This window comes from Capra hircus, chromosome 15 (assembly GCF_001704415.2).
Source record: "Capra hircus breed San Clemente chromosome 15, ASM170441v1, whole genome shotgun sequence".
Classification (NCBI taxonomy): Eukaryota; Metazoa; Chordata; class Mammalia; order Artiodactyla; family Bovidae; genus Capra; species Capra hircus.
Genome location: NC_030822.1, coordinates 35,771,265 through 35,783,327, shown reverse-complemented (window position 1 = coordinate 35,783,327; position 12,063 = coordinate 35,771,265). Strand labels below are relative to the sequence as shown.

Below are 12,063 nucleotides of genomic sequence, written 5' to 3'. Positions count from 1 at the left end.
AGATAGGATTTTGGCAGTTGAGTGAAGGGATGAGTGAAGTTTCTAGTTTCTGCAATTGGTTGAGTACTAGCCCTAGGAGGAAAAATTTATCAGACACCATGTTGAATTGGGATGTTTTTGAAACCCCTAAGTGGAGACACCAATCAAGTAGCTCAGAGGAGAGATCTGAGTCATCAGTAACTAGGGCTCAGCATGAGGATGAAACAATCCCAGAAAAACTAGAATGAGAAAGAACAGGACCTAGAGAAACTTTTAGATTTAATGGTTGGAGGCAGGTAATCCTACAAAGGAGGCTAAGAAACTGTGGCCTGAGGTAGTAGTAAAACCATGAGTGGAATCACAGACACCAGTGGAGTGTTGATGAGGAACTAGTCAATAGTACCAGATGCCACTGAGAAATGAAGTAAGCTGGGGAAATAGCCACTAGATTCAGGGATATGAACGTCACTTGGTGAGCTCGGGTGAGCTCAGCAACTGTTTCAACAAAGGTTGCTATGCTGTGCTCAGTCGTGTCCTACTCTTTGCAACCCCATGGATTATAGGCCACCAGGCTCCTCTGTCTATGGGGTTTCCCAGGCAATACTGGAGTGGGTTGCCATTTTCTTCTCCTCAATAAAGATTACAGAAGTCAAAATAGAGTGGGAGGAGGAGTGGGAATGGAGAGGACCTAAGTGTTAATATCCAACTGTTCTGAGAAGTTCAGCTGTAAAGTGGAAAAAAGTACATGGTACCTAGGAGATAGAGGGGTCTGTTTAACGGGAGCCTTCAGCATATTTAGACGCCTTTTTTTTTTTTTTTTTAAATTTTAAAATCTTTAATTCTTACATGCGTTCCCATATTTAGACGCTTATGATAAGAATTTAGTAAAGTGGGGAGAAGTCAGAGGTCTCCAAAGAAGGAAGGACTAGGACTCAGGGCCCAGGCATTGGCACTGGCCTTTGAGAGGGATGCCTGTCCTGTTTAGATGGGAGGGAAGGAAGAGAATGGTGCAGATGGAGATGGGTGACCAAGTTATGAGTTGCGAGTTGTTATCAGAGCTCCTAATTGATAGCTTCCATTTTTGCCTGTGAAGTAAATATATAAGGTTACTTACAGAAAGGGAACAGAATGGTGAGGATAAGAGGCTTAAGAATATTGGTTTGAGTCACTGCAGGGAACAGGAGAGATGACTAGAAAAATCTAGTGGGATTACAGGGGCAGAGGCTCCATTTGAAGTTAGCCATGGGCTTCCCTGGTGGCTCAGACAGTAAAGAATCCACATGCAATGTGGGAGACCTGGGTTCAATCCCTGGGTTGGAAAGATGCCCTGGAGGAGGGTATGGCAACCCACACCAGTATTCTTGCCTGGAGAATCCCCATGAACAGAGGAGTCTGGCAGGCCACCGTCCATGAGGTCACAAAGGGTTGGATGCGACTGAGCGACTAAGTACACGCGGCACACATGGATTCATAGTGATAAAAATTTGCTCTATAGTGATTTCCTTGGGCAGTTTTTTTTTTAAGACTCATTCTTTTGACCTGAACATTATCTCTGCAGTTTGTTCCCAGTCTCTGTGTCTGCTCTTTAGTATGAAGACAGAATCCCCTATAGGTGGTAGGTAGCACAGCTGGGGTTGGTGTTTATAGGCAGGGGGTGGGGAGGGGTAGCCCCTTCCCACAGCTTTTCATTTGGCTGAGCTGGGTCCCAGTTGCGGCCCGCAGAATCTTGGATCTTCACTGCACTATGTGGGATCTTTCAGTTGAGGCATGCAAACTCTCAGTTGTGGCATGTGGGATCCAGCTCTCAGGGATTGAACCCGGGCTCCCTGAATCAGGAACATCAAGTCCTAGCCACCAGACCACCAGAGAAGTCCCCCTTGGTCAGTTTTTAGATGTCCAAAGGCAGGCACAAATGTTTCATTTTTATCAAAGTCCAACAAAGAGATGAAAGGAAATTCAGCCTATTCCAAAAGAATGACTAGAATGGAAAAAAAAAAATGGTAAAGGAATAGTTCATTACACAAAGTGGAAGGAATAGCCAGTGAATAAGACGCAATATTGTTTTGAGATGGAGCAGTTTAGGGTGGTGACAATGGCAAGCATATAACTAAGGGTGGCTAAGAGCAGAAATCACTGGAGATTGGGCCAAGGAACTGAGACAGAAACACCGAATGGACTGTCTGTGTAACATTTAAAAGTATCAAGGGACGGATAGGAAACGAAGGTCTAACTAGAGGAAAGTAGGAGAGTGGCAGTTATTAAGGATAAGTTCTAATAGAGGGTGGTACAGTTGAATAGGCCCAAAGGAATCAGACTTGACAAGTGAGCGGGCAGTTAAGTTCTAAAGCCACAATGGCAAGAATAACCCTGTCTCAAGTATGTTTCTGATAAAATGATAAAGCTTGATCAATGTTTATCATTGTGTTGTGCTTGAAATGTCACATTGCTCTCATTATGCCAATGGCTAACACTTTTTATGCCAAAACCTGAGGGAGACTTCAGTGACAATAGAAGATGGATAGTAGGAATAAGGTTCTTTTCATAAGTACTGAACATATTTATACACAGAAGAGACTGAAAAGTTAAGGAACTAATTGGTGGATCAGATTGAGAAACACTTATTTTTTCCATGCCTAGGGAAAGGATGACTGCAGATGAGCAAACAAATACAAACTTCGGAAGTTCGAAGAATATAGACTTCGTAATTCCTTGGTTGTCTAGTAGTTATGGTCAGGGGTTCACTGCTTGGTTAGGGAACTAAGAACCCAGGGAAGGGCAAAAAAAGAACACAGGCGTTAAGAGTCAGATCTGTGTTGTTAACCCTTCTCCAGCAATTACTCAATTATGTGACATGGGAACACAGATAATTCACATCAGAAGTTTATTGCAAGGATATACATAAATGTTCATGTGGAAGAATCTTTCGACCATTACCACAGTCCAGGTCCCTGTTCCCGTCTTTGGGACTTGGGAAATTCACAAGCGGTTTCATCTGCATTTATACTTCCAAGAGACTTTACTGGGCAAACATGAGGCCACTCAATAGGAAAGTTCCCGGTCAACAACTTTTTTGTTAAGAAAGGTTCTTAATAAACCTGTACAAGATTTGTTCCGATAAAGAGAGCTACTTTTCTCCACAGGTAACTGTGTATAAGGTGAGCTTCTGGTACATACTGAATTCTTGCTTCCTCACCTGTTGAGTGAGGGTAATACCTACATTAGAACCTATATAAAATGGGTACTCAAAAGATATTTTGAAAGGCTGCCTGGTGGAGTAAAGAAAACATGGATTTTAAAGTCAGATCTGAAAAATAAATAAATAAATAAATAAAGTCAGATCTGCATTTTTAACATCCTGATATGTACAGGGGTGAAAATATCTGCTTTGTGGGTGGTTGTACTTAGAAAAAAAAAAAAGAAGGTTACCGTGGGAGCCAGTGTCTAAGAACTACTTCCATTTAAAAAATAAAACATGGTCACTTGATATGGAGAAACAGAAGAAAAGTTAAAACAGCCAGAATGACACAAAAAGGACACAAGAATGGCAAGAAAACTCAGTGATGGAGAGATAGGCCATTCAGATTGTTGAATACAGAAGTAAATTCCACGAAGGGCAATAATAAGGAGAGAACAGAGGGGCTGGAATTAGAAATCACAGAACAGGCACAGTGGCAATACCTAGGGGTAGAGGAAGAGATAGAGTTAGGAGATTATAGGCAAGAAGTGAGACTAAGGTAACATTTAAGAAGTCCTGAAGATTTGACTTTCTTCCCTTTTCTTTTCATAATCATCACCACCTACTTCTCCCTTAGGTTTTTATCCAAGTCTGAGTGTATTGCAGAATATGGTTCCACAAGTTTTCCCCTTTCTGACTGCTCCTGAAGACAAGAACACAGATTTTCTTTATTTAAAGATTTAACTGCTCATCCTAAGAAGACAGAAAATATTAATTAAGTGAGTAACATCTTGAGGAAGTCGTTGATGTTCCAGAACACCCCTGAATTCTTACAAGGTTTCACCTCTGTCTGACGCTTCTGACTTCCCAGGAGGTAATGCCTAAAAGCCCTGTGGATTCTTATCTGTTTTCCAAGATATCTCCAAGTGAGCCATTCAGTCAGACAGATTAAAGGACAGCTAGATAGAGTTCCCATTTTCTTTCATCGGGGCAACCAACTTGTTGCTATTACCAATCTTAAAATTTTACCCTCAGACCTTGCTTTAACCAGATGCCTGGTTATAGGCTTTCCTTCTACATACAGAAAGCAATTTCTATGCTTCCAGGGCTGAAGCACTAACTGACAGAATAATAAAGATGGTGCCAACAATGTGGGCAAAACTTCCTTGCCCAGAATATAAACCAAACAGAGGAAAAGTGGGTTTATTAGCTCCAGGGAAAGGAGCAACAGTACCCAGCTCTCGGACAACTCCTCACTTGCTATACACAGGCTGCACCCAGCCCTAGGTCCACTGGCTCCTTTAATTTGAGGGTTCATCCAGCGCCTCCTTTCCCGAGGTTTGCGGATGGCGAGCTGCCGGAGGGTGAGGTTTCCAGCTGTTCAGCAGCAGCACGTGGCACAGCTGAGGTAGCCTCGTAGTCTGCCATGCGGCGCTGTACCAGGGCAGGCATGAGCTGCACGTAAGTGGCCATGAGGCGGTGATTAGAATGGATCAGCTTCCCGGCACAGCTGTGCAGACATGCCTCCTGCAAGGAAGACAGGATGGAAGCAGAAGTCAAAGGAGTCCTGTCAGGTCCTGCCGCAACTCCTGCCTAGGGGCGAGGGTCATAGAAAGGTCGGGGCCAGAGGTAGGGGAAGCGGCGGAAGAGAGAAGCAGTCTACTGTTAACTCTGAGGATAGAGGGTAATTCCCCTACTCAGTTCCCCACCTAACCTCCTCAGCATCCAGAGCTCGGTGGTGCAGGCTGGGCACGCAGCGCTGGAAGCAGAGTTCCGTCATCCGATTGTAGACCAAAAGGAAGTCCCGCAGCTGAGAGGAAGGGGGACAAGGAACTCAGCGAAGAGGAGCCACATCTTAAGGCCGAGCCGCCCGAGCTTTCCCAGGATCGCGCCCCACGGCCCGACGTTCCCAGCCCTCAGATGCTTGGCTATTTGGGGTTCCCGCTATGCAGACAAGGATGCTAGTTGAACGCATGGCCCTAAAGCGACTTAGCTCCCACTCACGTTTCTCAATTGCTGCTGCTGCTGCTGTTGTTGCTGCTCCATCACGCCACCAGCGTGAGCTCTAAGTCAATTCCTTTTCAGCTTCTCGGTAACGCCCCGGAAGTGACGTATCGTAGCTCCCCAGGGACAGAAGGGTTGGCTCCAGGATCGCCCCGCCCCAGATGTCAACATCACTTCCGCCCTCATAATCTGCGACGTGGCCGGCTTCTTCTGCCCGGGTGGGGACGTCACTTCCGCCGAGTCCCTGACCTGCTGCTAGGATCGCGACGGGAACTGGAGCCGGAGGTCCCCGCGCGGCCCGGGCCTGGCGCCCTGAGGGGAAGAGCGGCCCGGCCCGAGGTGAGAGGGACATGCATGGGCGAGGGCAAGTTGAATGCACGAACCTGAGAGGGCAAGATGCCTCTGAGCCCTGGGGAAGGATGAGGACACACCTGATGCCCAGGTGCATGGGGGGGAGGGCGGAGACTCACACACCTGGGGAAACTAAACTGACTTTGGAAGGGATCACCTACCTATGTACAGGGAAAAAAGAGGTTTTTTCCAGAGGTCGAGAACTTAGACCAACTGATATAACTAAGGCCTGGGGGGCAGGGCCCGAGGAAGAGGAGGTGCATGGGATGGAGGAGGGGGAGACCACCTGCTGGAAAGGGGAAGAAACACGAAAGGAGTGTGAATAGCCAAACAGTGGTGAACATACCTGAATGCGAGTAGACACCTGAGCTCGGGGAAAGGGGTTAATCTCCTGATGGGGAGAAACACCTGCATGGGGATGAGCTTCTTGAGAACACAGACTTTATCTCTCTTGTTCGCTGCTGTATCTCCATTGTCTGAGATAGTGTGTGACACAGTAGGCACTCATTAAATGTCTGTGGAGTGATTGAGTACGTGAACAATCCGCGGAGTTATGGTAGGGTGAGGGGTTCATGGCGACATGACCTCAGGTCAGTCACACCTGAGGCCTGAGTTTGCCTGTGTACAAATATGCACCTTGGACGGGAGAAATACACAGAGTTCAGGGAAGAGTGGTGGCCAAACCCCAGAACTCTGAAGCCCTGGGACAACCTCTGAAATGGTAGCGGAGACTTTCCTCTTTGGAGTACTGGCCAGTTTCCAGAGCTGTCTGTGTTGGGCTTTGCAGGGCGCTGGGGTGAAGACCTTGACTCCAGTCCCTTCGCTCGCCATGACGGACGGGATCCTAGGAAAGGCAGCCACAATGGAGATCCCCATCCATGGGAACGGTGAAGCTGGGCAGCTTCCTGAGGATGATGGGCTGGAGCAGGTGCTTCTGTTTGATTCTTCATATTGTTTCAGTTGAGGAATCCCAGCTCATAAACCCTCAACTCTCACCTCCGTTCCAGTAGCCTTCCCCTAACTTACCTAACTCCCTTCAATCTTTTTACAAATTTTTGTTCTGATTCTGTGCAGACTTCCCTTGTGTGCTCTCTCTATGATGCTTCAATCCAAGCTTGTTTTCACCCCCAAAATGCTTCAGCTGCCCCTATGTTCCTGAAGCCTCCTCTTCTCTGGCCTATAGGACCTCCAGCAGGTGATGGTGTCAGGACCCAACCTCAATGAAACCAGCATTGTGTCTGGTGGCTATGGGGGCTCTGGTGATGGACTCATCCCCACAGGTATGAACGATCAGAACAGGACAGGGTGCTTGAGTGGAGATGGGGAGACGGATGGTTCCAGGGAGCATCAAAAGTTCAAAGTTCAAAGTGAAGTCGCTAAGTCATGTCTGACTCTTTGAGACCCCATGGATTGTAGCCTGCCAGGCTCCTCTGTCCATGGGATTTTCCAAGCTTGAATACTGGAGTGGGTTGCCATTTCCTTCTCCAGGGGATCTTCCTGACCCAGGGATTGAACCCAGGTCTCCCACACTCCACTCTTTACCGTCTGAACCACTAGGGAAGCCCTAGACTATGGAAGCATAGACTATGTCTAAGAAGGCTTGCATTTTGTTTGGAGATCCTTGGAACCTCTGCTAGTATGAGCCTTATGGAATCTCAGCCCAAAGCCAGCTCCCAGAGTTGTCCTTCTGCTCCCACTTGCAGTTTAGCCCCACTTGTACCTTTCCCTGCTGTCACTGCCTAAGACAAGCAAAGAACTCTGTTTCACAGCTCTCTTTCCCCAAACCTGCTCTAGAGCCTGAAACTGATTTGGAACTTTGTGAGGCTTCTCAGAGTTTTAATTTGACTCTTAACATTTAGAAGAACAAACAGTTGTGAATCTCACACTGACTAGAATCAACATGGGAATTGTCAACCAGGTTTTCTGTTTGCTGGACTCAGCATCCATGATCAGTCACCCCATACTGGGCCTACTTCCTGCTGTTTCCTCTACCCCTGTACACATGCCACTCCCTCTTCCCCCCTTTTCCAACCCTCACTTTAAGAAGAGGCCACTGTATATTGGGATTTGGGTCTCAGGGCACAATGTATAAGTTTCTCCTAGTGAGTAAGAGAATCTAATTGTCTCTAGCTTCTGCTCCTTCAGGGAAGTCATTTTCATGTGCTGGGAGGGGAGTGGTAGGGGAACCACAGAGGTGTCTGATTGTATCTGAGAGAGACTGGTGTCAGAGAACTTGGTCCTTTAGGGTCTGGCCGCCATCCATCTCACAATGCTACTCCTTCTGGCCCTGGAGATGAGGTGGCTCGGGGCATCGCTGGAGAGAAGTTCGACATCGTCAAGAAATGGGGCATCAATACATATAAGGTGGGATTCAAGCACCTCTCCCTTTCCCCAAACTGGCCTTGGTACCTTTTCCCCATCTTCTAGATCCTAACATCCCAGCTATGGCTGAGGATGCTGGGGTAGGTGCCTTTTGCGGGGGCAGGGTACTAGGGTCTCTGACCTGCTCCCCCACTTCCCATTAGTGCACAAAGCAGCTGTTATCAGAGCGATTTGGCCGAGGCTCCCGGACTGTGGACCTGGAGCTGGAGCTGCAGATTGAGCTGCTGCGTGAGACGAAGCGCAAGTATGAGAGTGTCCTGCAGCTGGGCCGGGCACTGACAGCCCACCTCTACAGCCTGCTGCAGACCCAGCATGCACTGGGGGACGCCTTTGCTGACCTCAGCCAGAAGTCCCCAGAGCTCCAGGTGCCTCGGCCAGGCCAAAGAGGGTGGGGGGACTGGGCCCGGGCCCTCCCAGGCAGTCACCCCTCAGCCTCCCTCCCTCCCTCCCTCCTGCAGCCCAGAGGGAGAACCCCTCCAGGGTGGGCCCAGCCCCGCCCCCAGCAGCACTCACCTGTGGAGGCAGCCTAAGGGTTTGTACAGAGGCCCAGAAGTGGGAGGTGGTGGGGGAGGTGGCACACTAGGTGCCTCACGAGTAACCCTTCTCTGCATTGACGAGAATGCCTTCTGTGCTCAGCCTAATCAGAGCCCCTCCCTTGCCTGCTGCACTAGCTTTCCCTATTCCAGTCCTGTGAACAGACCCCGTACTCCCACATTCCAGCCCCAGGGTGGCCCCACTAACTTTCTGGCTAAGAGAGCCTTGCTGGAGACAGTCCTGAGTTGTTTCGGTGTCACTGGCTGTTTCCTCCTGGGAGAGGAGGGGGAGGAAGGGCCCTTTAGCTCCAGTCAGGTGGTGACTATTACTCAAGGCCTGTCCCTTCCTTCTGCCAGGAGGAATTTGGCTACAATGCAGAGACGCAGAAGCTGCTGTGCAAGAACGGAGAGACATTGCTAGGGGCTGTGAACTTCTTTGTCTCTAGCATCAACACATTGGTAACCAAGACCATGGAAGACACTCTCATGACTGTCAAACAGTATGAGGCTGCCAGGTGTGGGCACTGGCAGGGCCTAGGGTTTTGGGAGTTGGCTGGCATGGGTGAAAGTTTGAGCTTTAGGGGAAAAAGAATTGAGAAAAGTAGGAGAGTATGTGTGGAGGGCAAAGGGGTGGAGACCAGCCCATATCACCCCCTCCCCAGGCTGGAATATGATGCCTACCGGACAGACTTAGAGGAGCTGAGCCTAGGCCCCCGGGATGCAGGGACGCGTGGTCGACTCGAGAGTGCCCAGGCCACTTTCCAGGCCCATCGGGACAAATATGAGAAGCTGCGGGGAGATGTGGCCATCAAGCTCAAGTTCCTGGAAGAAAACAAGGTGCTAACCCCACCCCTTTGACCCAGCCCACCTTTCCATCTGTACCACTGACCTTCCCCTCAAACTCCCCATCACTGAATGGGGAAATGCAACCTGGCTAAGGACTGGGAACATCCCCCAGCCCACTCAATCCCTGGACCTTTCCCTATCACCCTCCCTCTGATCTGTGGCCCTTTTCTATTAGAGGATTTGGCTGCTGATCCCAAGAACACAACTGGGAAAAAACCACCCCTTGAGCTTAGGTGCCAGAACCCCTGGCCCAGCCAGTCAAGTTAGGTTTCTTCTATTACAAGGCTTTTATCCCTTGACTCTCTTGGTGGAGTTCAGCCCCCACTCCAAAAGCACCATCAGAGCAGAGTCCATGTGCCCCTGGATCTGGGTTCAGGATCATAGCCCCTCAGAAAGGGTGTCTGAGTCCAGTCTCAGCTGACCCTGCTGGACCCCCAGATCAAGGTGATGCACAAGCAGCTGCTGCTCTTCCACAATGCCGTGTCCGCCTACTTTGCTGGGAACCAGAAACAACTGGAGCAGACCCTGCAGCAGTTCAACATCAAGCTGCGGCCTCCAGGAGCTGAGAAGCCCTCCTGGCTAGAGGAGCAGTGAGCCACTCCAGCCCAACCTGGCTATCAAGAAGGACATCGGGAGGGGTAGTCCCAGGGTGGGGGAGATTTGGACATGGGACATTCCTTGCCACCTGCACTCTGGTTTGGGTTCCCTTTCCCTGGCTGGGGCCTGACAGGGGGCCTGCAGGCCCAGCAGCTGCAGCCCTGTCCTTTATCTTCCTGGCCACTGGGCTTCATTCCCAGATCTTTTCCTTTCACTCCACAGCCAAAGGCTATGACAAAACCACTCCCTGGCCAATGGCATCACTCCTCAGGCCTATCCCCAGTTTCTGGGGTGTGCCCCCTGACCAATGGCAGAGCCTCAAAAGGCCCTGTCAGCCAATGGCAGCTCTTCTTGGGCTCCCCTGGGCCAATGATGTTGCCTCCAGTACCCTTTGTCCCTCCTCAATGCGTGCCCATTGCAGAGAAGGGGACTGGGACCAAAAGGGTGGGATATGGGGAGCCCCATTTTTGGCCATGCATCTGAATGGGTCTCCCCTCACCTGCCCACCCAGTTTAATTGTGCTTAGAGCCCTGGAAGATTGGGGCCTAGCACTAGGAATAAACCTTTCATAAAAGCAGGCCCAGTGAGGTCAATTTGTGGGGGATTCTAGGAGGGTGGTCTGGGTGGATAAATGCTCAGTCTAATACATCAAAATCCTGCCATTTCAGGAGAGCTGGGGCCAGATAGCTGAAGTCACAGGTTTCTGGAGAGCCTAGTCCCCTCCCCCAGCCCCAGAAGGAGCCAAAGCTTTATTTGCCCTTTAGGCTTGTGCCAGGAGAGCAATGTATCTTAAAACACAGGGCCCAGAGGGGGTTGGGCCTACCAACCTCCATCATCTGTTCATTCATACAGCAAATATTTACTGTACTGAATGCTTTTATTTGCTGCTGCTAGACCCTGGGGAGACATCAGGGAATAAAACATGGTCCCTGCCCACAGTGCTTACGGCCTAGTGGGGGATAGAGGCAAGTAACCAGGCAACTACAATACAGTGATAAATACTAGGATACAGAAGTGCGGGGAGCTATGGGAGCACCGAGGATGGGTGCTGGATGGAGCCTAGATGGATGGAGGTGGGGATGTCAACTTGAAAGCTGAGAACTGAGGGTAACTAAATGACCAGGTAAAGAGTAAGGGGAAGAGCATCTTAGGCAAAGGCGTCAGTGGATGTGAAGGCCCTGAGTAGGAATTGGGAGGAATTAGCTTGGCAGAAATGAAGGGGGAATGGCTAGAGGATGACTACAGAGGCAAGCTAGCAGGTCATGCTGAGCATTTTCAGGCAAGCTAGTAGGTCATGCTGAACGTTTTCAGGCTGCTTAAAGACTTGCCCTTTGTCTAGAGAGCTGTTGAAGCCTTATCAGCAGAAATTTGATGGCATGAGGGACATTTAGGGTTGAGGAAAGAAGTCTGTGAGGCTTAAAATAGTGTTCTACAGACCCAAGTCATCTCATATTGGGTAGTCTCCTAGCCCTGGCCCCAAATTACAGAGCAATCATGAACCCTGAGGCTCATTCACAGACACCAGAGCACCTGTGCCAGGACTGAGGCAGGTGAAAAGTCAAGGCACTTCCCAGGGTCACTGCTGCACCCAGATGTTGAGCCCAAACCTGAACCTTGTGTGTTGCAAGAAAGCTCCCTAACAGCATTTTCGTTTAGTGAGGGTCCAGGTGCCATTGCCCTAGATCCCTTGGCCAAGGAATGCTCCAGAATTCAGCATTGTCCTCTACCTCGAAAGGTGCAGTTATCTGACAAGTTTGATTATTGAGGGGTGGTCCACATACAGGACCCCCAGTTTATGGGTCACTGGGATACTTCAACATGAAACGTTCTGAGGCTCCAAGTGACTGGAGCCAAGACCTACAAGCAGAACTCAAACCCTGTTTCCAGCCCTTTCTACCTGAGTGAACAGGGTTACTGTCTGCGGAGCCGAGGGCCCTCAGTTCTTTCCGTTGCAAAACACGGCTAATGAAAGAAGCTACCTATTAAGAGGATAAGTATTACAGAAGATCATATATTTAAGGTGATGCGTTATGTGTCTGGCACATAAGCTGTCCCTGCTAACAGTTAACACTTTTTATTATTTTCCACCGGGACTGGTTTTCCACAATGTGATGATTCTGAGAATCGCTCTGGTCTTGGATGGTGGAAGGGAGTCGCTAGATGGTCTGAACCATAATTTCCTCGCGAGGGGGCTCC

At 49.4% G+C, this 12,063-nt stretch overlaps 2 protein-coding genes across 3 annotated transcripts; one reads left to right on the top strand and one right to left on the bottom strand.

Annotated features, from left to right (window-relative positions):
• On the bottom strand, positions 2,844 to 5,280 carry TIMM10B (translocase of inner mitochondrial membrane 10 homolog B (yeast)). The gene is made up of 3 exons (XM_005689764.2): positions 5,159 to 5,280; positions 4,869 to 4,964; positions 2,844 to 4,681 (listed from the first exon to the last, which is right to left on the bottom strand). The coding sequence occupies exons 1-3, from the start codon at positions 5,198 to 5,200 to the stop codon at positions 4,469 to 4,471; spliced, it is 351 nt and encodes a 116-aa protein (XP_005689821.1). The 5' UTR covers positions 5,201 to 5,280; the 3' UTR covers positions 2,844 to 4,468.
• Positions 5,367 to 10,445, top strand: ARFIP2 (ADP ribosylation factor interacting protein 2). Of its 2 annotated transcripts, XM_018059469.1 has the most exons (8): positions 5,367 to 5,497; positions 6,297 to 6,437; positions 6,693 to 6,789; positions 7,755 to 7,873; positions 8,035 to 8,256; positions 8,782 to 8,939; positions 9,087 to 9,261; positions 9,709 to 10,445. In XM_018059469.1, exons 2-8 carry the CDS (start codon positions 6,339 to 6,341, stop codon positions 9,862 to 9,864), a joined length of 1,026 nt encoding a protein of 341 aa, XP_017914958.1. In that variant the 5' UTR covers positions 5,367 to 5,497; positions 6,297 to 6,338; the 3' UTR covers positions 9,865 to 10,445. The 2 variants fall into 2 exon arrangements, with proteins under 2 accessions (XP_017914958.1, XP_017914959.1); XM_018059470.1 differs by lacking the exons at positions 5,367 to 5,497; positions 6,297 to 6,437; positions 7,755 to 7,873 and having other exon boundaries at positions 6,730 to 6,789.

Coding starts and splice junctions, on each gene's coding strand:
- TIMM10B (XM_005689764.2), bottom strand. CDS start 5,200: ATGGAGCAGCAACAACAGCAGCAGCAGCAGCAATTGAGAAAC. Junction 4,965..5,158: donor AGCAGCAGCAATTGAGAAAC/GTGAGTGGGAGC, acceptor CCTTCCTCTCAG/CTGCGGGACTTCCTTTTGGT. Junction 4,682..4,868: donor GAGCTCTGGATGCTGAGGAG/GTTAGGTGGGGA, acceptor TCTTCCTTGCAG/GAGGCATGTCTGCACAGCTG.
- ARFIP2 (XM_018059469.1), top strand. CDS start 6,339: ATGACGGACGGGATCCTAGGAAAGGCAGCCACAATGGAGATCCCCATC. Junction 8,940..9,086: donor AAACAGTATGAGGCTGCCAG/GTGTGGGCACTG, acceptor CCCCCTCCCCAG/GCTGGAATATGATGCCTACC. Junction 9,262..9,708: donor AGTTCCTGGAAGAAAACAAG/GTGCTAACCCCA, acceptor CTGGACCCCCAG/ATCAAGGTGATGCACAAGCA.